At 41.2% G+C, this 26,804-nt stretch overlaps 1 protein-coding gene across 5 annotated transcripts in view; it reads right to left on the reverse strand.

Moving 5' to 3' along the window:
- The window catches only part of prex2 (phosphatidylinositol-3,4,5-trisphosphate-dependent Rac exchange factor 2), a 91,591-nt gene that overhangs the window by 56,365 nt on the left and 8,422 nt on the right, over nucleotides 1–26,804 (reverse strand). For 3 of the 5 annotated variants that reach the window (XR_003273317.1, XM_026179501.1, XM_026179500.1), the window contains exons 2-13: nucleotides 18,265–18,336; nucleotides 17,233–17,355; nucleotides 15,663–15,767; nucleotides 13,541–13,642; nucleotides 12,569–12,730; nucleotides 9,847–9,980; nucleotides 9,175–9,278; nucleotides 7,388–7,537; nucleotides 6,840–6,981; nucleotides 2,514–2,614; nucleotides 1,426–1,529; nucleotides 1,280–1,329 (exon numbers count right to left, since the gene is read on the reverse strand). Coding sequence is in view for 4 of the 5 variants with exons in the window: in XM_026179501.1 (XP_026035286.1) it covers nucleotides 1,280–1,329; nucleotides 1,426–1,529; nucleotides 2,514–2,614; nucleotides 6,840–6,981; nucleotides 7,388–7,537; nucleotides 9,175–9,278; nucleotides 9,847–9,980; nucleotides 12,569–12,730; nucleotides 13,541–13,642; nucleotides 15,663–15,767; nucleotides 17,233–17,355; nucleotides 18,265–18,336 (1,349 nt within the window). In the remaining variant the exon portion in view is untranslated. Of the gene's footprint in view, nucleotides 1–1,279; nucleotides 1,330–1,425; nucleotides 1,530–2,513; nucleotides 2,615–6,839; nucleotides 6,982–7,387; nucleotides 7,538–9,174; nucleotides 9,279–9,846; nucleotides 9,981–12,568; nucleotides 12,731–13,540; nucleotides 13,643–14,609; nucleotides 15,638–15,662; nucleotides 15,768–17,232; nucleotides 17,356–18,264; nucleotides 18,337–26,804 lie in introns of those variants that run through there. The other 2 variants (XM_026179503.1, XM_026179502.1) reach the window with 2 other exon arrangements.

Raw genomic sequence — 26,804 nt, forward strand, 5'->3', positions numbered from 1 at the left:
ACTCTGAGACAGGATGTTTTTAATGTTGGAGATACTGGATGGAAATGGAAGACAGCAGTCCTACATATTTGTTTAATATGCGCACTGAAGGATATATCTTGGTCAAAAATTACTCCAAGATTCCTCACAGTGTTACTGGAGGCCAGAGTAATGTAGCCAGAGTGAGCATCTGGCTAGATACTGCATTTCTTGGATTTCTAGGACCAAATACAATAACCTCAGTTTTATCTGAAATAGAAAGTTTGAGGTCATCCAGGTCTTCATGTGCTTATGGCATTCCTGCAATTTAACTAATTTGTGTGTGTTATATGGCCTCATGGATAGAAAAAGTTGGCTATCATCTGCATAGCAGTGACAATGCATATGCTATGCCTTCTAATTACACTGTCTAAAGGAAGCATGTATAATGTAAATAGAACTGGTCCTAGCACGGAACCCTGGAGAACTCGCTAACTAACCTTTGTGTTTGAAAAGGACTCACCGACTCACCACTGCACAGTACCTTCAATACCCACAACATCTCTTATTGCTGTAACAGTATCGAACGCCACACTGATGTCTAGTGGGACAAGCACAGAAACCTGGTCATATATTTTTGACAAAACAATCTGCATGAATAACTTTAATTTTTGGCTTTATTTATTGAACAACAGGTTTTATACTGATGAAAATGTGGAATGAAATTAAGATCTCTCCACAAAAGCAAGTAAAAACACCACAAATATGGGAATGTTTGTCAAACTTGTATTACTACAACTACCAGATATTTAGAATTACCTTTTAAGCTGCTTACCATGTTGATCAAGACCATGTGTTAGGTTATAAAACACACACACACACACACAAACAAAAAGGGGAAACTGTAGGATCACCCACTTAACTCACATTCTTCATCATGACAACATTTTCCAACAAACTTTCCTCTCGGATGCATCAAAAATGATGTGAGATTCATCACAATATCACCAATTTTTGTTTTAAGCATGAATGTAAACATCGAAGGGAAATTGAGGGAATAGATTCAGTTTCTTTCAGCACATCTGTGTCTTGAGAACAGCCAGATAAAACCTGTCATGCTCAATCACCCACAGGAGCCTGTGCCAACTCCTCACAAGTCCTCGAAAACAATGAGCTCATAGTTCACAACCTAATCCCTCTTAGTCACTTTTTCGTATGTGGCAGGCAGGGGTTATTTTTAGGCACAAAAGCCAGACGCTGAACTACACGTGCCCCCACCTGGCTTGACTGCAATGGAGTGGAAAAGAAAATGACCGCCCACCTGATGACGGGAGTGAAGAGGCTGTGAAGACGACAAAACAGCCGAACACCCTGTGAGGAACAGGAGAGAGACTTTGGGTTATTTCAGCGATATGCGCTTAAAGTGCGATTTTAAATCGACTTGCGTTTCCACCGCAACACTGTTACCTTGGATATAACATCGTGCATGTCACTTCTCGGGTGGTAGGTGCCGTCGTCGTAGCGGAAACGGTAGAGCACGGGCTCTGGTTTGAACTGGTGTTTGTCTGTGACTAAAGAAATGCCACACATTCAGGCCCCAGAGTGAAGGGGAGCATTATTCAGTTTGCTTTAAATGTGAAAATTAAAAAAAAACCAAAACACATTCAAACCAAGCAGGGCTGCACAGAGAAACAAGCTCTCCAGACAAGAAAAGGACTCCAACCCCACACAGAGCAGTCACAGATAGCACAGCTGCTCAGAGCTTCCTGCTTTTCTCGCTTCAGGGGACTGTGTGTAGACCCCCCAGCAGTCATAAAAGCTGGCTCCGTACTCTTGGCTGCAGCTGAGCGGGTTCCATTAAAGTTTTTTTTTTTTTTTTTTTTAAATAAAAAGATATTCTATCGTTTTTCGCATGGGGACTGCTAACTGCACCGTGAGAGAGAGCTCGGAGGGGCTCTGAGTTATTCCTCTCTGTCAGGAACAGCTCTAAAGCCCCATCTCATTTCTCACTGAGGAAGCAATAAAGTGCCCCTGAGTGATTTAAGATACAACTTGACTTGGGGCCCTACACTTTTGAGGAAAAAAAAGAAAGAAAAAAGAAAGAAAGAAAAACCATGCAGGGCTGCATGCGCCATTTAGTGTGAATGCAGAGCGTTAGCCAGCTTAAAGTCTCATGCACTAAACACACTTGTTACCCAAAGCCACAGAACAGCAGCTGAGAAAATATAACACAAACATTAAGGCAAGAAAAGATTAATATTTATAATCCCTTACCTAAACATTGTGTCAAAGCTGTGTTTAAATGGGACACCTGCTAAGAAATAAATAAGAGAGCCACATCTACTTTGTAGACTCCAGCCAGAGAGTGAAAGTACAGCATTCTTCAGACATGTCTAGAGGTTAGGTTAGGGAATGGCAGGCATTTGCATGCTCTACACTGTGCAGCACAAAGTAAATTAGACTGTGGCAGATTTGATTTAATATGTGGGACAGCAAAGGATGATAAAGCAGGTCTGAGTGGGAGAGAGGACGGGAGATAAAAATGAAAAACTAACCGTGGTGGATGATACCATTCTCCAGCAGAGCTTGACCCAGGTGAACCCCTTCTTCTGGGTTGTCCGTTTCACCGATTTCCATCAGCCAGGACACAAACTCACTGGTCGGGTGGGGGAATAAATTTCAAAAAACAGAAGCTCAAAATAAAGAACTGGCACAGCAACATACGTGGCTCAGTCGCAACAACACAACACAAATGCACAGAAAACCCATGGGAAATTTCCTCGCTTCATAAAAGGGCAATGTTTGTGATTATTGGAGAGAGAAGAGAAGAAACAGCCTTCATAACTTTCTACAAACTGCATTTACTCTAAATCAACGTGACTATGGCAACAAACACCCGGGCTGGCAAAGGGGGAATGATTTATTTACAGTCAAGGCCCAGGTTTGTTTGTTAAAACAACCAGCAGGCCTTAGTTCTCGCTTTTTGTCCAGTTTGACTTTATTTAATTTAGACACACAATTTAATAACATCAATAACAGAGGATTTGACTCAAGCTTGGGAATTTCTTGATAGAAAAACACGTTTTTTTAGGGGGTGGGTTTTTCCCCCCTCTGCACCATTTACAACTAGATAGAGAAAAACAAACCAACCACTAAAAGGACCAAACACAGCATCCGATGTTCTGGCCCAAATGAACTTAATGGGATAATTCTTTATAATTTAGTGACTCAATAAAAGAGACAGAGAGTAAAGACAGAGAGGACTGAGCATGAACAGGCAATGCCGCGGCAGTCTATCTGATTACATCCTTGATGTCCCGTCTGTCCGCAAAAGCCAAACAAACACATCCAGCAGCGCGACTGGAATTCTGTGGAACACACTTCCAGGCCACGATGGGGGCAACTGGTGTCAAAGTTGAGCCAAAAGCAGCATTTTTTTAAACGATTTTAGAGAAACAACTACTGAACACGCCACCGCCAGCTTGTCACACTCTTGAACCACTGATTGCTGATGTCTTTTCACTCCAAAATAAACCTTGGGGGAAACCACAAACCTATAACAACCTCTGTATGGAGAAATGATCTGAAAAGGTCAATGATGGAGTTGAATATGGCTTTTATACCTTCTTGAAATAACCCCCAAAAGGATTTGTGCATCTTTCTGGGATCAAACTGGGGCTCTTTCGCTCGTTAGATGAACACTGCTACACTATGGAGCCGCTAGTTACGAGTAAAAATGGAAGAAAACTGGAAACATCCTGCGCAGCCTTGGCCCAAGTGTAGAGCACACTGCCCACTAATCACAAGGTTTGCTGCAACTCCGTGCGCCAAAGGGCTCTTGGGCAAGATACTAAACCAAGTTGCATATGATGCCAGGTAAACACCTCACGTGTGTGTGTGTGTGTGTGTGTGTGTGTGTGTGTGTGTGTTAAACTGGGTGAATTCATTTTTTTGTAACATTTCCTAGCCAAACTTGAATTTTTGTGGTTACTTATATGTTGTCATGGATTTTTTTTTTTTTAATCTCCCACTGAATCAAATATTTTACAAGGTTAAAACAGATTCGAAGCTTAAAGGTCAACTTTTTAGGAAATTAGGATAATCCTTTTATTTCCAGCAGAAGTCACATAAAAAAATATTATTGGGGGCAGGGAGAGACGCTCTATGTAGAACTTCTGGAGGTCTTTATGCTTGTTTAATATGAGTAGTACTTGGCTTGGCAGTCAGAAGATGTGGTTGCCTCTAACTGAAGCTTCATATACACATGCTTAGGTATAGACTAAACAAACAAGACAGAAAGTGTTAATTAGTGCGCTTTAAAGGTGCTTCATTTAAATACATTTTAGTGCCTTCGGGCAGAGACGGCCAAGCTGTTTCCCCCCATGTGGTCTTTATGGTGAGCTGAACAAACTACCCGCTGGCATAACTTCATATTTACAGAACAGGAAGAGCATTGCAAGAGATAAAAAGGCTTCTTACAGAACTCTCAGCAAGAAAGCAATTACGCATGTTTCTCCATTTTCCAATATCATTTCCCATGTCCATGATCATGGTGCATAAGGGGTTGCTCCCGATGCGTTCATCCAAGTGTAAGCATTTATGACTGTATGAATATGTGGGTGAATGAGGCTTGTAGTATAAAGCGGTTTGAGTGCTCAAGCAGAGTAGCAAAGTTCTATACAAGAACCAGTCCATTTACTATAACTGTCATAGATACTCACCAGCATCTGTCACAACAATATACTGCTAGAGTCCATCATATGTAGAAAATGGTTTTTCTGTTTGTTTCAGGTTTAAAATTGGATGATAATGTCAGACTAGGTGGCTCTCACACACATTTTCTTTGATGAATTACCCTCTCGCAGAAAACTAACCTCAAATAAGATCATAACATTTTTCTGAGACACAGAAATAGCCCTCTGTTTTAAAAAGAAAAAGTCAGAAAGAAAAAGGGGGAGGCGTGGAAAGGGGATAATGGCAAAGCATTTCACAATGGAGGGAGTGGGCTGACTTGAAGCCATAGGCAATGTGGTTTTCATCAGAGACATACAATGCTGGTTTCCATAAGCCAATTACGCCTACATGTAATCATCTCCGAAATCAGTGCAGACAGGAGAAGTACCGAGGGGCCAGAGATGTCCTTTTACCCACAAGTGGTCATCCAGGTGTAAGGGGATAGGTTTTCAAAGAAAGCTTCCCTGAGCTTCTTTCTCACCATATGATCGCTTCAGACTCAACAAGATGACCGCATCGGACTAGTGTTTGATCCTGCTAATCTTTTCAGCTGACAGATCCATTCCTTCTCCGGACCGCAAGGGATCTGGTGTTGTCTGTGTGGACCAAAGGAGAAAGTAACCCTTCATTTCAAACCACCATGCCATGTAACTTGGCCACAACTATGTCCAATTGGACTTTTTGGTTGGTTTTTGCTCCCCTCCTCTCTCTTTATGCTTTTAAAAATAACAGGGATTTTGACATGACTGTATAAGCTCGGGAGATTTTCAACGTGACTGTAACAACTCAAGAAAAACAAACTGAAAGTACAATTTTATAACAAATGGAAAACATGGCTCATTCTGAATTGTACTGGAGTGTTTACAAGGCAAATTTGTTAGAGAGGATCAGAACTTGAACAGAATCCAACCCAGGCCGTCTTTTGGAAGCATTCAATGATTTAGCTGAGCCTTTAAAATTACAGGCGTCCCTCTGTAAACATATTTTTGGCTGCCACACGTCATCATCAGAAGCTTCTTGTTTTTATTATCTTTATCCACGTTCGCCACCTTCTCAGTCACACTTTGTCCTCTTCCCACATTGGGGTACAATATGGGATAGATGCTATATAACAAGAGAGGATGCTGAACATGTCGAATGGACCGAGCGAAAGAGTTTTGCAGTTCCCAGATTCCCGATAAAAGTGTCTGTGCCCACATATTTGATCTCATTTGAAGTAGAACTACCAAAAAAAAAAAAAAGTTCGTCCTTGTCAGGCATTCAAGTCTTTTATCTCATTAAAGCACACAAGTGCGCAGAAACCTACAACACTGACGTGAAACCAATTCGTCTGCATTTCACATTATGAAAGCAAAATACCCAAATGGTGGCATCAACTTCTGCTTACCTAAAATAACCCAAGGACGAGATTTTCAGCAAAGCTCCACTCACGGTAAATATTTTTCACCTGTCAGCGAGTGCAGGAGAGATAGTCATATTCAGACTCAAAAGTAAATATGGAAAGCGCGCCCAAATTAACTGTGAAAATTCAAGGACAACAATGAGCGTGACACACTCTGATGGTAACACACGCACACACAGACAGAGCTGCCCTCTGGCATAATGAACCTTCTACAACAATTACCTCATGGATTTCTCTGCAGACAGCTTACTATAATCTAACATGGGCGAGGGAGCAAAAGGGGCAGTCAGCTGAGCCGCGCAGGGATATCTAGCCTGTGATTTATGACTGGCATTCAGTGGCCGATCCATCCCCAGACACCACACCAATAATCCTTAAATAAGATTCATGGGCTAAATCTCGCTGGATTTCATTTTCCCGTGACTGAGATGGCGGCTCCACAACACAGAGTCTCTTGAGCAGAAAGTGCCATTGCTTTCTTCTTTCCAGCAGCTGTCTTTACAAATCCTGGCCAATTGATCTTTATTATTACGTTACATTACTAATACCACTTCTTTTAACATCAAGTACAAGGTCCTATAAATCTTTAGAGACACACAGAATACAGATTTAATCTTTGAAAGGCTCCTGGCACAGTCATGCAGTCTGACCTACTCACAGGTAAAATGCTTACATGACACAGAGAAAACCCATAGGGCTGAACACTCGATGGAATAAACATCAAGACCAGCAGAAGGATCCTTACCTTCCCAGGAAACACTTGGGGAAGGTGGTGAGCTTGCGTTTCCGGTCCTTTATGAGGTTACCCTTGGTCATGAGGTGATAGAGCTTCTCTCCCTTCTCTGACACCATCACCCACGTATCCTGCTCCATGCCGAGCCTCAGACCTACACAGGAGAGGGTGCAAAGAGCCCGTCAGTATCACCGCATTAATAATCTTTGCACCTAGCTCCGATACTAAAAGCATCAATCACTAGACGGAGAAGGTTAATGTCTCCTAATTTGACAAGATAATCAGCAGTTGCAATAGCCTTCATTATGTGATCTGCTTGAGGGAAATAACACAGCTACTCAAGAAACCCCCTTCAGTCCTAGATGCAGATCCCACATGCTGTTCGCAGCTGGGATCTATTTGCGTTTTTAATCATTCAAGTTATATTGCTTTGTATCGATTTTCCCAAAACGCAGCCTATATTTTCAGTTATTTAAATCAAGACAGATGCTAAGGAGAAAACATTGACCAGCTTTCCCTGAGTGTAATAAAAGCCCTGACACTGACAAACAGTTGCTTACTTTTCCTGCGTTCCCTCTCTTTCATGATGGCCTCCAGCCACTCCTGCTTCTCCTCCGGGGTCTTGGCCATGCAGACGAACCACTTGTTCTTGGCCGTGTTGTGGATCTTCCAGCCGTTGTTCACTATGTTCCCGCTGCTGTGGTAGTCAGCTGAGGAGGAGAAAACACAGGCAGAAACAATCTCAGCTCCTTCTAGTTAGCTCTTTGCAAGGGGAGGACTTATTTAATCCGAGAACTTTTTCATATTTGAAAGGGGAAGGCCATAAGATAAGATAAGATAAGATAACCTTTATTAGTCCCACACGTGGGAAATTTGTTTTGTCACAGCAGGAAGTGGACAGTGCAAAAGTTATGACGCAAAAATTAGAATACAATAAGAATAAATACAGTACACAACTGTACAGAATAGTCTGTGGGTACACTGATCGTGACACTGTAAACAGAGTTATTGGGAAGTTGGGTTCACAGTAAATAAGGGTTACCGCATGAAACACAGCAATAACATGGGGCACAAAGTGAGTCGCTGCAGAGAAAAGCAAAGCCGAATGACATAGTGACATCAGCGCTACTATAAAGGAGTGAAGAAAAAAAACAATCTATAAATTAAAAAAAAAAAAAACATGCCTCTTGATGAGTTATTGCTTTCCTTTATAGCAGCGTGTGGTCTATTTTTAATAAAAAATAAATAAAACAAAACAAAAAACAACATCCAGAGAATATCATACTCTGTCTTACTGCAAATGCTGGACTCGGACTCATTTTTCCCTGCTCTACTATCAGACTTTCTATCGAGTGGTTCATTGATTATCGCTCTTCTCCTTTAATGAGATAAACGAGAGGGAACAAATGCAGAAGGAGGACCATCAATCAGCATTATTTACTACTGAGTCCTCAGAATACTCCTTCAGAGCTGGTGCGTACTTGTGATTAACTATGCCTGTAGTATATACATGTTAAGAAGCCTCCAGATAAAGGAAGTGAACTCTTGACCCATCATCATTTTCATCTTTTAGGAACCCCTTCCAGTCTCTTCCCAACATTCCTTTGATTTTTCTTTCTAAGCTTATCACAAAAAGCGACCCATTACAATCATCAATTACAATCACGTCTAAAAACACAGACGGTGTGGTGGTGGTGTCCTTTATATGGAATGCCCCGAGGGCGTGTTTCAACCTCAGGCAGCAAGTGTGTGCCTGGGAAAAAGTCGTGGCACTTTGTTAACATAGGAATCCAAGCTAAAATAATCCAGTCACCCTGGCTTTAAGATTGAGATCTCCCGCCTGTGGTGAAGAACACCCACAAGTTACTGCTCTGCCGCCTGCCTCGCCCGTTTATCCAGACCCAAGCCCATCCATCCCTCACCAAAAACACCCAATATTACTGCCCATCTAGGACCGTTGGAAAGGAAATGATGGCTTCTACAAATATAAATGCTAATCAGTGGCTATGTGAGGCCAAAAGACACAAGCGCTCAAGTTCACCGAGGACCAGCAGCAGCACAGCCCCAAGGATATGTAACTATAGACGTCTAAAAAATGTTTATAGGTAAGTCTCATTTTTCCATTGGCGATCCAAGTGTAAAAATCACACAGTTGTGCACCAGCTCACGCCAAGGACTATGTTGTCTACTTCTCCGTGTGGCTTATTATGGCATGTATTTAAATTCCTGCTGCCAGAACTGCTGTAAGTGGTCCTGGCAAGTTAGCACAGGCAATGACAAAAAATAATAAACTCAAACAGCAGCTGTCCAAAATAACCAGGGTATCTTCTTTTAGAGCACTGCTCACCTGTGCCATCATCCACATTTTCCACCTCCATCACCTCAGTGCTGATTCTTCCCCTGAACAGGTAGCGAGGGCCCTCGGTGGACGCCTTACTGTTTTTTAAACGCCTTTGACGGAGAGAAACAAGATGATGATTAATCCTTAAACATTTAAATCATATTTAATAGACTATCACACTTACCAGCCTATTTTGACATCAAAGGTAATCAGTAGCAAAATACTTTACATTTAATACTTGATACTGTATACTCAGCTTCTTCATCCGGTTTCCTGCTGCCAAACACAGATTAATTAGACGAGTTTCACGATTCAGTTTTGCCTGATCGGAAATAAATGTCGTATTATTTGCATCCGAAGATTATCTGAAAGATCAATCTAAAAGGAAAATACTACCCAAACGTGGTGGTTCATATCCCTACCTTGATTAATCAACCAAAATTTCGTCTAAATCCTTTTCTAATATGAGTCTTCCATCTCTGCCTCCTTAAACGTTTTTCCAACTCCCTCACAAAACAGAACCTAAAATACTTCCCATAGTAAGAGGAAAGGAACAGTGCAGTGAATTATTTATAAAGTCTGTACTTTAAATGTTCTGTAGGAGGACAGACACACAGGAATTAGCACAAATATAATATTTTCATTCTCTCTGGAGAAGAGTAATGAATAAAAAGTCACCTATTTTTCTTCTTGCAGTAGACCAGAAGCTTGTCGAACAAGAAAAAAATCCTCTCTTGTATGTTCCCAGCTGAAATCTTCAGCAGGACACCCTGCATTAGCATCTCCGTGCATGTGTCTGTGATATTTGAACCCTGGAAATGGACAATGGTGCAGGAAAACCCCCCCCCAAAAAAAAACAGGTGAGTTGTCATTAACATGCATGAGAGACGTGGGAATTTGTGCACAAAGTTCAAGTTTTAATTTTAAACTATAGTAAAGTATATAAACTGTGGCATTTATCATTCACATATATTGTCTGAACAGGAGGAGGGACTACAGAGCCCAACTTTTTCCTCTTCCCACTCTCAGGGGTCTGTAAAAACACCCCCGCTTCCTCACAGCAGATTGCTGTGGGATTTTAAAAACGCGCGGCCGTTAATAGCCTCTACAGAACAACATCCCGTCCAGTCCAACCATGTGCTGCACTGTCACGTCTGGTCACCAGATTGGTTGGGGTTCCTGCTGCAAGTGATAAAGTGTGCTGTCTTTTCCCCTTACCTTGCCTGCTCTGGGAATTTATGTACCACGTTTGATCAGCCCTCCAGAGCTAAAAATAACCCCCATGCGCACAGAGGCGGAAAATGTGCTCCCAACGGAGACACGGGCGGGCCAAAACCTATCCCACGTTTCCCCCCCCCCCCCTTCTTTTCCTCCCTTCCCTTCTGCTGATCATTTTTCACTTTTCTTCCCCTGCTCTGTTCTTCGCTATCTTTTATTCCTTCCTCCACACTTTTCTTTTTAACTCTCCCACTCTTTCAAGGGCCCATGACCAGATGTTAAACTAATTTGCAGCTTTTCAATGTGTGCGCACCAGACACAGAAAGAGGTCTCGGTCACTTGAAGGGGCCAATGGCAACATCACACCGGTCCAGATTGTAAAGCAGCGTGTCCTTAATGGAAGAACTGACACTTCCTCTTTGTGTTAGACATGCTTTTAACAGAGCCTCCATCCTATTCACTTAAATTTGCACTTCTTTTGCAGCATTTTTCACTTGTTCTTTATATTAACCGTGCTCCATAGAAAAAGCTTCACACTTCAAACCCTCAATCATCCGTTTCATCCAGAATTCAAGCATCTACTTTCATAGTAAGACAATGACTCATAACAATTGCAAAGCAGGATATGCCATTAATTAAGAGGGAAAAAAAATAAAGCATTAAGTGGTATTTGCCAATTACCTCGAGAGATGAGAGAATTTTTTAAGCTAAGGAAGCCAAATCAAGCAAACTCTACAACTCAAGTACATTTTAAGCATGCTAATTAAACTAGAGAACAGAATGTGAAATGAAACTTGAAACTACAACCCTCTAGTCTAAAATTAACATATTTTTATAGTGCACAGTGACAAAACACAGACACATGCAACACTAACCAACTGGCAATCACTACCCTGACGAATGCTGGCAGCACACAATCATGGCGACCACTTTGGGCCACAGCCCTGCTTCTCACACGGGAGGTGAACCTGCCAGGATGCCCCGAGGGTAGCCAGCAGTGAAGCGGGTCAGCGCTAACAAGCAATCATCCCAGGAGGAGGAGCAGAAATGGAAAAAAAACAGCGGCTCTCACAATCACTCCTCATCCCACTGAAATACCTCAAAAACACCCACACAGAAAAACAAGATACAACCATCACTCAGTTCTTTCTCCCTCCACCTCTCTTCTCTCCCTCTTAGTTCCATCTCATTTAGAGCCGGAGAGCCTGGCGTGCAGCAGTCGCAGGACCAGCTCCAGAATGAGCTAATGTTTACAATTAATAAAAAGTACTGAGGGGAAACTGCAAAGTAGCTACAGCCAGGATTATGTTGAACACAAGATGTCACCCCACCCAAAAACTAAGCCTGACTCTGATTACGCTATTCTTAGATTTGTGTGTGGTTGTGTGTCGCTAAAACCTGTATAATGGCCTTACATTGAGGTTTTGGGTTGGATTTAAACTGTATTAATGGATCCACTATTGAAGTTCCTGCCATATATTTTACTGTAAAGCAAAACACTCGCACTAAAAGGCATCCAATAATACAGCAACTCTTTAAAGTTGTGGGTGACCATAGAAAAAGTAGAACAAGTCAGTCAAATGCAAGAAACTCTAAACATTTTAGTCAAAAAGCCTGTTTTCTATTTAGAAACAAATATCTGTTGCTGCCTGAAAAGGCTCTATCAACACTGCAGCATGTCTGTGTGCATGTGTGCTGGAAGCCTTAAGGCCCTTTCACATGAAGCCAGGTCAATTACATAAGTATTCTGCCCTCTTTCTGTACAATTACCATCTCTTTTTACACTTTTTCCAACTGCTACGACCCCTTATTAAGCCTACCTACGGGGGGGAAAAATAACCCTACATACAAAGAAGTGCAATCTACCCGATGGTGATCTGACTGCTCACCCCAAAGCATGACGTCTTTAACTCAACCATGCAGAAGAAGTATGGCTATTGTGAATACAAGTCATTGTTCCCGGCGAGTATGCGAAAGCTTAAAAGGCTACACAAGTCAGGCCATGTGGAATTCTTGCTGGCACAGGGCTGAGTAACTTTAAATAAGTCATGACTTTCAGCTTAAGTAGTGAAAGCTCAGCTTAGGACAAAAACAAAACAAAACCCCAAAACTCTGAAATACAGCAAGACGTTAAGTTAAAGTTAATGAAATAAATCATTAAATATGCTTTACTGAGGCTCACCTCCCAGCCCTCGATATGCGACTGCCATTCCTCCAAAATCTCCAATTTTTCCATCTGTCTCTTGGCCTCATTGATGCTGGAGCACACCTCTTTCATCACCTGCAGAGACTCCTGTACCAGAGCGTAGTCGTTGTGCTTCTTCGGGGTCCTCTTAAGCAGCTCCTACGCATGTACAGATCACACAAAATGTCACATAATTTCACAGAAAAGTATAATTAAAGCGACGCAGTTGGAAGAATAGCTGGCAAATATTGCTCCATCATGAAAAGCACTTCACTTTTCACTCTCTCGTGGTTTTTGAGTTTAGTGGTTTAAACCCTTCTGCTGAAATGCCAATCTCATAATCTGTAGTCTAAACACTGTGTTTTAGCATGTCAGCTACTATTAGTGCACAATTTACACTCTTCTGGATGTATTGGTGTTACTTTACGGCCCTGGCAGCTGAAAGACTTCAAAAACGCAACGCATCGGATTACCCCCTTATTATCATAACATCTCTGCGCATATGTTGGTGGCTGTTTAGAAAGCGCCTGGGAGAATTAATAGATCATAACAAGATAAATGAATAGGGACAGCTCAGATCACCAACTCAAACAAGCCTTTGAAAATGTATTTCATTTCACTCACGTTTCACATTCAAAAATGGAAACTTCAAAACTAACAACCTAGAGTGCCAGTGTGAATGAGCCCAGTCAAAGTGTCTGAAAGCGCAGCTGGGCCGCGGAGGTGATGATAGGCCTCGTGTTATTCCTGCAATGTGGCTGTGCCAGGGAACTAAAGCAGAGACGTGTCAGAATATGAGGCCAGTGTTTCATTAGCAAGGCAGAGGTTGATGTGAATAGGATGGGACAGCCCTAACTAATGACTAGGTGTGGTTGGACGAAAAAGAGGGGAAGAAGTTGCTCTACAGAGGTGGCGCATGGGTGTGGTATCTCTTTAACACATGGTTAGCGTGCACAAGACTATACTCACTCTGAGCAGCAACGGGTACTTGCAAATCCTCTGAATGGGAGCTACCAGATATCCCTCCAGTGGGACCTCTGTGTTTTTCCTGCCTCCCAGCAACATGTAGTTCTGGTGGGATTGAGAGGAGAGGATAACAGAGGAGAGTTAAATGAAATATGAAACATTGTCAGAGAATTCGTACTAATAATAAAAAAAAAAAATAACATTACCGGTTACGAAGTGCTTTAAAGCTAGTAAAAGGTAAGTATGAATGTTCCAGCATACAGATTCATATATATAGTGTTACATTCATTGCAACATACAACAAATGCAACAAAGTATTTGAGAAAGATTATGAAGAAGCTAACCTATAAAATGAGTTTTCAGCAGTCTGTTCAAGCAGGCTGTTCCAAAGCTCAAAAGTCTCCAGTTTTAAAATAAGAGCGCCGAACAGTTAGCAGGTATCAAAATACATCGAATGCATACACAAAACTTTATGTGTTAGCATAAATTAGCAAAAAGCTGTGAAAATATTTTCATCTTAACAAAATGATACAGAACTATTTAACAGCTGATTATTTCTTTTAAGTGATGTAACCGTTACAAATGTATTTGTGCCATTAGCTAACCATTTCGATGTTTAGCCATGATGTTATCTTGCTATTTCAACTGTTAACCCTCAGAGTTAGCTAACATTTAACTTACAGCTATACTTTTAGCAAAATTACTGACAACTTTTTTATTCCAAATTCAAGCTAGCTGGCTGTACTTCAGCTGTGTTTGTCTATGACTAGACTTTAGCTAAAACATTTCAACAGTTAGCCATGAATTTAGAAAGCTATTTGAAACACATAGCTAACTTTCCTACTCCAATTTGTTCAAGTCCTGTCAATTCTTTCATTTTAATAGGTGAAGTAATCTTTCAAACTACACTTTAGTAAGAAGTATTTTCTGGGTTATTTGTAGCCATGTTTTGGAATCACGACACTACCAACACTATCCACAAACTATAAGTTTTACTTTTCTCCCTCAGCATGACAATTCATGTGGTAGATTGCAAATTATGAGGAAATATTCAATCACACCTTTCTCTCACCTGAAATTTAGAAGCGGTACTGCTGAATATAAACACTAAACCAGATTTTATTGCTGTCAGCAGGCCAAAGGTTATAGTGGAGGTTATATGGAGTGGATATCCCCATCTTGGTCACTGTAGGGTCTGGGAGATGACCTGAAGTATATAAGCTCATGGCGGACTGGAGCTTGGAGGGTAACACGAGACCCAAACGGCCCTGATGGCAGGCTAGGTTACCAAAGGGTCAAGGCTATAAAGACCACAGCAGATCAGTGTCGGTTAATATCTTTGGCTAAACTGCCTCCTTAGATTAAAGACACCAGTTTTCCATATAGTTGTATATAGTACATGCATGTGCACATTTGTCTCTCACCCTATCAATTACACTTTGAGAAAAGGTCATACACTTCCCCACAGACGTCTCCAATCAATACAAGCAGACCTGCCGTCATACTCTAGGTTTTCTAAGTGTTTAACTCTTTACTGGAAGAAGGCGTCGTCTTTTCATCGTCTCCAAACACAGGGTGTGATGAGATGCTTATAACTGTCACACACAAAAAAAGGAGCCAAAATTATTAACAGAGGATAAAACTATGATTGGGGACCTGTGCATAAACAGAGAAGAAAAATGTGCACATTTTTTGACCTCCCTAAACACAATCCAGCAGTGGGAACGTAGTCAACTTTGTTCTCGCAACACGATGCTCCCCTGTGGAAGTCAAAGTTTCTAAGAACGTCGGAACAGGAAGTGGGAGTCAGCCCACACACAGGGGCAGAGCCACATCAGCTGTCAAACAAACTGGGACACAGAGTAGAGGGTTTTACACTGTCCAGCTGCTATGTGTGGGTGACTGCGTGTTTGTATGCCTAGGAGAGTGTGTAGTGGCCCTTAGAAATCACCTCAGACGCTGTAATTGTTCCAGAAATCATGTTTCTGTTTTACCAAGAACTGAAACAGATTTGTCAGATTTAGGCTTGAACTTACAATTTAATTGTTACTGAACCTAAACACATACATTTTTAAGACTGCTTACAGTTCCTTCAAATGCACAAAGGTTCGGAGTCTCTTCTCACCAGTAAACATGTCCTGACATTTCTGATCTTATTGAGCTCCAGCAGCAGCCTCTGGGCCTTCTCGTGGTTCCCGCAGTATTCGTCATAAATCTGAAAACGGCTCCTCTGCAAGAGCCAGAAAAAGTCAAGGTGAGAAAAAAAAAAAAAAAAAAAGGGGGGGGGGGGGGGGACATGTAAGGAGCAGAAATTATGGTCAGAAAGCAACAGAAAGAGGGCAACAAAGTCAAACAGAAAAATGGGAAAGGAGAGGAGGGCATCAGAAAACAAATGAACCCAGACAGGGCAGTAAAGAAGACAGGAAATCTGACTGCAAAATAAAGAAAGATGAGAGAGAGAAAGAGGCAAACTGACTGGAGAGCACATATATATAATTGAGAAGATATAAATTATTCGTCCCACTCATCACCAAATACATAATAGTGATCATATCCTGCCATCTGCCTTGCAGCCATGACCGACAACCTTCCACCAAAGCCATTCATATGACATCCATACTCATTGTCTTTCGCAGCGGGCCCAGACCACACAGCCTCTAAATCACTCACTACAAAGCAGCAAAAATAGTACGCAGTCTTCAGCCGTGCTGCTGTGCCGCAGAAGACGAAGCGGGTGATCTGAAGAGACATAACTGTCAAAACAAGCGGTAGCGCGTACAAAAACAGAACTTTATGATTAACTTTACAGATCGCCCGACTCGAATCGTGTTTTCGAGGAAGACTATTTACGAACACCCAAATTGTTTATGTTCTGGCCTTGCGATGGATTGACTGATTCCAATGCATTCCCAAAAGGAAAGTTTTCAGCCAGCATGAACTAATGTTCAGGCCTGAGTCACAGAGGGAGTTGCACTGCCCAGCTGGCTGGCTTTTTTGTATTTCTGGAGTAGATTGTAGTGATTTGTTGGTGCTATAAAAGTTTCATGAAAGAATTACACAGAGTAGGAAACTCTGAAAAACGCTGCATAATACGTTAGGCGTGTCTAATTTGTTTCATCTCTATGGACACACATGACTGCTCATGACTGAATTATGGTCATAAGTTTTCAGTATATCCCATCTTGCTAATGAGGTCATCATGTCATAAACCTAAATGTACCACTTATACTGCCAGGTCATCTCTCTTGCACCTGTATGAGCAGCAGCTAGATGCGACTGACAAACTCGCCTTATCCCCAACAGAAGGACGCTCAGATTTATTAGACTTTGAAGACCGTTATACACCAGCGTGCCTCAAGGCTTCGCATCAAAGAACTGCGATATACAGCGGGAAAGAGCAGTATATCAGAGCTCTATCAGGCATATCGCACATGTGGGCACTCTCACCGCGAGTAATCCAAGGGAGTTAAATTGACAACACGTGGAGCACGTCGGCATAACCGTGCACCGAAGCCCCGACAGAGCGTTTTTTCCCCCCCCTTTTTCAGATCACACGCTCCAGTGAACTGAGGAATATTACGAAGGGAGGTAGCATCAGTGCCACGGAGCTTTAGGAGCTCGGACAAAACATCATAATTAAAATGCGTTGAGTTGACATTCAATTTGCAGAAGCACGAGTTGCACGAGTTACGTACAAAGTGCAAGAAGCAGCGACCGATTTCATGGTGAGCGTGAGGGTCGGGCTGCAGGAGGTCCTCCACCATGGACAGGAAGTCTTTGTGAACAGCCAGAATCTCCTCAATGTTAGAGAATAAGACCTAAAAGAGAGAGAGAGGGAGGGAGGGAGAAAGAGAGGCAGAGAGAGAATCAATACTTTGGCATATGCTTCCTCTTGTGGTCGGTGGTGCTTTGATGGCCACGGAATAAAAAAAAACAAGGTTTCTTTGTAATGAGTATCTTAGCTTAAGATCTCTTTGATATTTGAATTTCAAACATAATTAGAGATATTTTAAAAGAAAGAAAAAAAAAGGAACACAATGTTAAGATTTGTTGTGTGGAAACTTAGCCTTCATGTGGTGTTGACTTCTGCCCTTATTTATGTCATTTTTGTGGCGATATTAAAGAAAAAAACTGTGCTGGATAAGTGAAGCGAGTGAAATGAAACCAAAGCATGAAAACCAGAAGTCTTTCATGGGCGTTCTAAGGCCAGAATAAACTTAGTAGCTAGTGATACCAAGGAAAAAAGGAAAAACATCTGGGCAAATCCGATCGTTGCGTTTTCATTTTGGAGCACTCTCAGCCGCTCGGTGGCATTGCAGCTGTCGGCCTTTGCAGCGATGACCCTTTTCGTTATCTAAAAACCCCGTCAGCGTGTTCCCAAACAAATCAGAACATGAGGGGACACGTTCCAAAACACGGGACTTCCAGTAAATATCCAGTGAATGCATGTTTACCTTCAAAAGTAAGCAAACTCAGAGAAGAAACGCTCCCACTGTGAGAGAGCATCCTTTATTATCCTCCAGCTGGGATAATTTAAAAATAGAATATATTTACAGCTGCTTCCTGGATCGCCCACTGCTTCTTCTACAGTCCAGAACTTGATGCAAGTTCAGGTTGAAAGAACCCCCACCCCCCTCCCAAAAAAGCTTAATTGTAAAATGAAACTTCCCAACTGTTCACGGGTAATGCCCCTGAGTGCAGTGTCAGAGCGAAAGACTGCTTCTCACCTTCACCGTTTCGTCTGTGACATTCTTTTCGATTTTGGTGGCTGCGTACTGATTGAGACGATGCAGGAACACCTGAAGCAGAGCAGAAAAGGAAAACAACAGTTAACACTGTGGAAACGGTCCCACAGTAAATTGCTTTTTGGCATTTGATCTCTTGAACCTTAAACGGGCTGAATAGAAGACAATATTTGAGGCTTTCTGTGTGCAGCTGCAACTCTTCACAGCCACAGTAAATTGGTAACCTTCACAATGGACACCTGATATTGGCGAAATACAATCTTTACACTAAATGGGGGGGGAGGGAAAAAAAATTGCAGCTCGTGGTATTTCAAAGGCAGCGTTAAGTGGCTTTGGATGTGAATTGTAAAGGCCAACAGTGTGTGAACTGAGATGGATGGAAAGTGCTCTTAACTTTCTTCAGTCTCCGAGGACACTGGTTCCCAGGCTGCTTTGCTGCATAAGCGCCCGACAACCCATTTAATGCTTCAGGGAACTTTCTGAGAATGGCAAATTAAGAAGGTGTGCTTCAAAGGTAGTGCTAAAATGGGACTAAGGAGAAATTAGTCATTTTCTGAACTCTGCCTAAGGGAGAGCTTTTAAAGACGAAGACATCCATCAGTGGGTACCAGGTGAGAATCTTTACGTTTACTGCATGTGTGCAGTGCTTGGGATAGGGTTTGGCAGAAAGCGATCCACCTTCAATTTGCTGCATCGTTTTCATTTTGATGGATGCTCGTATACGACTTACGGGAAGCTGTGATGAAATCAGAAGCAAGGCTGAAAAATCGAAACTTTTATAAAATATTAAGAAGATGTGAAATTACTGTCAATAGTGCAATTTTTTTCCCCCAAAACAAAACTTTTTCTTGCTGAAAACTTTAAGAGTTAATTAAGCAGCACTCAAGAAATGTCATTGTTACAAAAATCATGAAACTGTATTCAAGAGTCAAAGAGTTTATTGTCATGTGTGCAAAGGAAAAAAGCATTTCTCTGCTGTCCACACAGATGCCGGTTAATATGTACAAACAGATAAAATACAAATAGCGTGAATAAATAAATGGAAGCAAAAATAAAACTGAAGTATTAAATAGATTTATGTGCAAAAGAGCTGAGCTTAATATGCTGGTTTGATATGTGAGATGACCTGATGTGCTAAAATTATTATTACTGTTAAAATAGGTCAGCTGTTCAAGACTCTGATAGCACTTGTTAGGCGGATTTGTAAAACACTACAAAGGGAAAAAAGGATCTATGTCACTATCAGTATTAAAATCCTATATCAGTCAGGCTCTACTATTACGCCGATTAAACTGTGGTACGATTCATGAACATGAAGGCAAATTTACAAAGATGAAAGAAAGCTGACGCAAAAACTATTTTTTGAACTAGATCTATTCAAACCACATCCACCGTGACAATATGATGAATTATAACTCAATCAATGGCCTGTCACACCAGTCCGAGCCAATGCGACATGGCAGACAAGAGAGACTGAAGTACAATACAACAGGCTGACGCTGACATTTCAGCAGCCCATTCATTGGACAGAAAGCAGCAACAGCAGTTCTGTAAACATCAACGTGATCAAACTCCACACTGATGCGCAGTCACCTCAAGCAACAAAAACCTACATCTGTCTTTGCAGTTAACCCTAACCATGGGCATCCGCTTACTGCCCCACCGAGGGCCATAATGCCATCTGTCGCCCACTGCAGCCACACAGCAGGCAGCCTGACCTGAGCAAGCTAACATAATACAACCACAAAGCATGTTAACAGGTTACTTTAATGAGCACACAAGCCAAGAGTTATTCCTTGCCACTGAGATCTAAGTGAGCGCCTGTGACTATAGTAAGCTTATTGAACAGTTTCACTTGATTAATTGTGAACAGATGGAAAGCGGGTGGCGCTAGATTGGTGGTAAAATCTACATTTCAAGCTAATTACAAAGCCAATGTTCTGTTAACCGTTGTAAGAAAACAAGCCAACGTGAAAAAATTACTGAAATCTTTTTAATCACACAGTACTGACGTCAAGCAGCACTTCAAAAGGAAATGCACAAGCAAATGTACGAATCTAGATTTGTGGTTGGAACGGGGGGAAAAAGAAAACGAGTGGGGCCTAAATAATCAGCCTTTTTGTTGTAGGCCAACTTCATGCTGATTACCATTCTGTAGCTGCCTTGCCTCGCAACTCTGCCACTCACTAGCATTAGCATCTGATTAGCAATTCTAATATGTACAAACACTAAGCAGAATCCGTCAGGCATTCGCAAAGGCCTGCCGGGGCTTATAGTGTATGACCTCAGCTGAGCAATTTTCATCAAAACAGTGCTTCCTATCACCAAAGACAGCCTTTATGGAGTATCACTTCTAATAATGAAAGGTCTACTCGACAAGAAATAATCTCTATATCTGCAACTCGCTAATTATCCTGCATATCTGCAGTTAAGAAGAGCTCTGCTGCAGAATGTCAGGAGACACCTCGAGATGCTTATCAGATTTAAAAAAAGCATGAGACAAAATCGGATTGGACGGAGATAATAAACTGCATGACTTGTCAAATGAAGAAATGTTTTGTTACCATGAAAGGCTTGTGCTAAAAAAAAAAAGAAAGAAAAGAAAAAAAACCATCAGTCTGGACGTTATTCCTAGAATTGCGGATGGCTCGGGCTTGATTTGTGGAAACGAACATATCTCTTCCGAACCGACTGCCAAAAGTGCCTTGTTGATGTTGTTAAAGAGACTAGCTCTGGAACAGCTCCACGGACAGTGAATGGGAATTCGACTGGCTGAATATATGGACACAGTAACAGTACCCAGGGTGACCATTGCAACACCTAACAGCATGTATCTAAATCGAGCACTTATGTCATTCAAATCCAGTCTCATTTGGTTAGTGGAGTGTCTCTTCACTGCATCTGTTTTGTGGCTTAAAGCTTTGGTTGTAATATTATTAACAGTTCTTGCCAATATGATAATAATTAGTAGCTTGAAACAAACTGCATTGAAAATTGATTTTATAATAATTTTTTGAAGGTCATTTTCTTTAAACCTCAGGTATAATTTAATGCGAGTTCATTAAAACAAAAACAACAACAAAAAAACACCTTCTCACTAATCTCCTTATTTGCTATTCTTTCCTTGTGACAAGTGAAATGAATTTTTTTGTAGGATGTGTTTTCTTGCAGCAGTCCACTGTGTCTGGGCGCTGACCACTGTTGAATCGCAAACAGACTTCAATGGCTGCAGAGCTCAATGGGAGCCGTTCATGGTCAATGTCATGGCTTCTAAGACCAGATTTAAAGAAACAAGCATAAAAATACTGAACAACAAGTTGTGTTTCTTTTATGGAAGGTCTTTGTGGTTTAAATACTCTTTTCAATCACTACCAGATTTCTAAAAGATACTTTCTCAGAATTTTAGTGAGTAATTTCAATTTTTAATCATTTACCAACTTTTTTTTTCTTCTTTCATGAAAATGAAGGAAAAGAGTGGCCTTCAATACTCTCAAGTATGTTAGAGTATTTACTACTGCTGTCAATGTAAGTATGAAATAATGGAGATTTCAAAACCACAAAATGTCATCAATTAAAAAAGAAAAAAAAAATCAGTCTGCTCTTTTAGCCATATGTGCAAATCTCCATATAGGGAAAAAAAACAAGTCTGTTACATTTGCTGAGATCAGCAGGAGACTTTCAGAGTTTGAGAATTAATATGTGAACATGATTTGGTTTTATAATGTGCTTTATGCCATCATGCATCACAGGTTCTAACTGTGAATGACGTAGTGAATGATGGTCAGGTTAGTGTTGCTTTTTTCAGGAGTGGGACTGTTCCTCCCTATCAGCACATTAAAGCCGCTGCAACATCAGTTGCAAAACCATCAAACTGTGGGAGAGAAATATCTTCAGAGGTGCCCTTCATAGCAAGACTTTCTAAATACTGTAGCTACTGTGGCAGATAGAACCTGCACAAGTTTACCTTTGCAGGGAGTTCTGATGTCAACAATCAGGCAAGTGAATGACAAAAAGTATTTCTAGGATTTATCTGAGTCTCCTGATGCTTTGAATCCAGTTAAATTCTGCTATATTTTAAAAAAGTGGTGCTTGGTGGCTTAATGACAACTTAAAAAGGAATAGATCCATCACCCCCCTTCCTACTCATTTTCACCTCTAGCGTTACAGAATCCCGAGGGCTGAGAGTGAAACTCTGTTTCTGACATGATTGTTGATGCAGTGTCAAATCAGAGGAGGTTAAACAAAATAAATAACATGTTAGCATGTACTTTTACTTGTGCAACAGTGTGTTCAAATCGAATACATGCAATGCACTACAGAGTACATGGATGGTATACTATGTATACTTAGCAAAGGGTAGGTTGGTTATTGTTCTGGAGGGCTGTGAGACTGAGGTTTTAGCAATCAGTTTTCCCCAGCGATTGCCATCAACCCCCTGCAACCATTCCCAACTGGATGTGGAAAACTTATTTTTCCTTCATACCTGATGGTTGCAAGATGGCCATGAACTGGTCTCTAAGCCAATGTGACTGGGGCCTTATTCACATGATCCTAGATAATCACCATGATTGGCAAACGCCCCAAAATAGCTGAGAAGTTAATGTCGCATGGTTAGTGGTCACATGTCTGTAAAACTTCAATAGAAGTCTAAGGGAAAACCACTTTTTGTCTTGACCACTGATAAACACTTTCTTGCTTAGTTTATGGGCTCAGTCACTCGTTTTGGGTGATACTGAAAAAATATTAAGTCTACTGTGTTAATCTTGGTCCTATGTTTTAAAATCAAGACAGAGTTTTGCAGCCAATGATGACAATGACAATACTCATATTGAGACTTTAAACAGGACTCGAGAAACCAACGGGTGATGCCATGGCAGCTAGGTCCATCTTTTATACCATCGCTAATACTGGCACAGTTTTTTTCTACTCGTTGATGTAACAGATGTAGCATTGTTTGGTATTTATTTGTGTTAAGCTGTCATCTCATGTGTATAATTATTCAGCATTAAATGTGTGGTTGGAAGCACTACGCAGTTTAAGAGTAGTGTACTACATGGAAATGCACCAATAGAAATATATTCAAGCAAAGGTTGCTATTAGGACATACAGTACAATCTTTACGATCCATGAATTTCCATCAGCAGCATCCAACAAGAAAACTCTTAGAAATTGTGTTCCCTCGGGCCCAGGTATAATCACCTGGATTGTCACTTTGATGGCTGAGGGTGGGGACAGCACATTAAAACCCCATTAAAGTTTTCATTATTCTGCAGAGCAGATGGGTGTGATGAATAGTTCGGTGCAATCGCTGCATGTGGCCCTACATGCTATTAATCAGCAAAGGCCTACATGCTGTGGGCCGCAAAGGCACGGTAATGTAAATCGTTGCTTTGCTCTTGCATACAGTGTTGCTCTTATTTGAGAAGTTAAATAATCTGACACTAGGATTAGGAATAAGAAGCTGAAATCAGGTTAAGCAAATAAAAGAACTACCGACTAGACACTTAGACATGAGTGACAGCTCGCTCAATATCTGCAGGAGTCGTGCAGCTCAGATTACACCCTGCGTCCTCTGGACTTCAGTGTCATATACAAAAGTAGAACAACAGACAGGCTAGCCAGAGGACCAAAGTAGTTCAGGACATTTTGTGAATGGATATTATGCAATGCTGTCCCCGCGGCACCTCTCCACCAGACTGGAAAGATACAATCGGCGGAACTAGCCCCTCCCCTTGTTTATGTTTATCTCTTTGTCAAAGAAACACATGTATCAAGAAAAGGAGTTTGTCAAAAAACGGAGGTCACTTGCTTCCTCAAATAAGTAAGCTAGCAATGACATGACAGGAGGACAATGACAGACATTCTTGCGCTCCAAAATAAAGGATGTGCACATGAACGCTGTATGTGCCGAGCCAGAGCACATGCTCGTGTCAGAGGCTGCGAAGAATGTGAAGTGCATGGTTGTTCGGCATGCCCAGCAGAATGCGGTGGCAGGGTAGGAACCACAGAGAGAGGGGGGGGAAAAAAAAAAAAGAGTGCTTAAAAATAACCAAAAAAAGAGCGAGACAATGCAAACAAGCTGCTCTGATTAGAAAAGCTGAAAAAGCTATGTAGCTGCTTCGATGGTGCAAAAATGACTTTGAATTGAGTACAAAGCTAGCCTCAAACATCTGTTAATCCATTCAAGTTTGAGCCATTTAAAGAGTGGGCAGGAACACAGGGTGTGTTTGATGTATCAAATGGAAAACAACCATTTTAAGTCCTTGAGGATCAATTGGTGCAACTGTAGAACACAAAGCTCTTCCTAAAATTAAAGTGGTGACGCAGCTTTAATAAACAGAGTAAAAATATTATGTGAAGTAACACATCTGTCAGCACAACTTGTGCTCTTAACAGCATTACGCTGCTTTTGCTGTAATGTGGGATCTGTTGCTCACTACTGAAAAAGGTCCAATGGAAGTTCATTGGCAGTGTTTCTTCTGCAGCGCTCCAGAAGAACAAATAGGCCTTTCTATGAGCCTATTAGAGAAACTGGCCCTTTGTCCATGGACAATTGGCTGATCTGCTTTGTTGTGGTGACTGATAAACAAACGTACACATAAACATCCTGTGTGCACCCCCCCAAAAAAAAAAAAAATAAATAAATTGTGGGCACATCTCTATGCACTTGTTATCATTCCATCACAATCTGTGATCTAGGGTGTCTCATCAGCAAATAACAAAGATGAGACAAAAGCCATTCAAAGCTGGAGACAGACACATAAGCATGAAAAAGTCCACTGGAGTGAATCACTAGACTGTGACGCTTTGCTCATTAACATAACTGTGTTTTAGAATACAGTGTGTGTGCTTGTGTATATATATTGGATATATATTTCTGTCTACCACCACAGTAGTCTAAAAAGTAAAGCAGAGTAATAAAGGACAGCCGGTAACAATGGTGTGAGCTGTTCAGCACCCCTAGGTAAGCTTTGAAAGCACCTGAGTGTGTGAAGGTGCTGCAGTGGTGAGAAGTGAAGGGCAAAGATGGAAGGAAAGGCAGGAAGAGGCATTGAAAAAAAGAAGGAGAGAGCCTCTTTGACCTTTTTAACATATCTCTGTAGGGAGGATATGAGTATATGTTGCCTTTGCCATTTTTCCCGTGCAGAAGACCTGCTTTTGAATTAAAACAGTATTAAGGGCTAAATTCAGAGTAAATCACCTACACACATGTCTATGACGCACACAAACACATGTATCCACACACCCCAAATTCCTGGCAAGCAAAAACTGAATTTCCTTCAAATACTGACTAGAGACAAACAGTCTCTGGTGCAGAGATCACACTGGGAGACATCCGAAAAGAGAGAAAAGGCTCTTTGTAGCAATTCCCGCAATAAGCCAGGTCCCTTCCTGGCTTCAACAGGTTCTGATGACACCTCCTAGAGGCATCCTGTGCTTCCCATCTCATTAGTCCTCTTTCCCAAGCTGACTTTTTCTCCTCCACTGGGAATGTATACAGGAAACACACGCTATAAATACAACAGGGAATGTTAATAATTCCAACTTGGAAGCAGCTATTAAAGCTCATCTTTACAACTCAATAAAAGCCTCTGGTTTTAATTTACAGCGGAGTACACAGTGAGAATTCATTTTACATGATCTTCTGGTAAACAAAAGTCCTTTTATCTGTATAATATGTGTTATTTTGGGAAGCTGTGTGTATAAGAACTGAGAAACAATTAAAATACTGTAAAATTTGACATTCTCACAACAGCATATAAAATACAGTGGTGTGAAATATTTGCTCCCTTTCTGATTTCTTTTTTGCATTATTGTCACATATAAATGTTTCACATCAAGCAAGTTTTAATATGAGCCAAAGACAGACCGAATAAATACAAAAATGCAGTTTTTAAATGATTATTTCAGTTTTTATGGGCAAAAAAAGTTGTCTAAACCCACCTGGCCCTATAGGAAAAAGTAATTAGCCTCATAGAAAAGTAAAAAAACACCACAATCTAACACAAAGAAATACCTGAGAAACAACATTGTTGACCTCTATCAGTCTGGTAAGGGTTACGATGCAATTTCTAAGGCGTTGGCACTCCAGTGGACCAAGGTGAGAGGCATTATCCACAAATGCAGAAGACTTTGAACAGTGGCCAGCCTACCAAAATGACTCCAAAAGTACAGTTGGTGATCTTTAATGGCCTCCTCATTCAGGAAGCCATAAAAGAACCCAGAACATGATCTGAAGAAATGCCGGCCTCACTTGTCTCAGATAAGGTCAGAGTTCATGATTCAACAATAAGAAAGAGACTGGGCAAAAATTGCGTCCATGGGAGAGGCCCTAGAAGAAAAAGAACTCAAAGGCTCATCTCACTTTTGCCAAAAAAGACATCTTGATGATTCCCAAGAACTTTTGAAGAGTTTTCTGTAGAGTAACGAGACAAGAGTTGAACTTTTTGGAACATTGGTTTTCTGATAATTTGGCATAAAACACAGCTTCACATAAAAAGAACATCATATCATCAGTCCAA

Source organism: Astatotilapia calliptera, chromosome 9 (genome assembly GCF_900246225.1).
Source record: "Astatotilapia calliptera chromosome 9, fAstCal1.2, whole genome shotgun sequence".
Lineage (NCBI taxonomy): Eukaryota > Metazoa > Chordata > Actinopteri > Cichliformes > Cichlidae > Astatotilapia > Astatotilapia calliptera.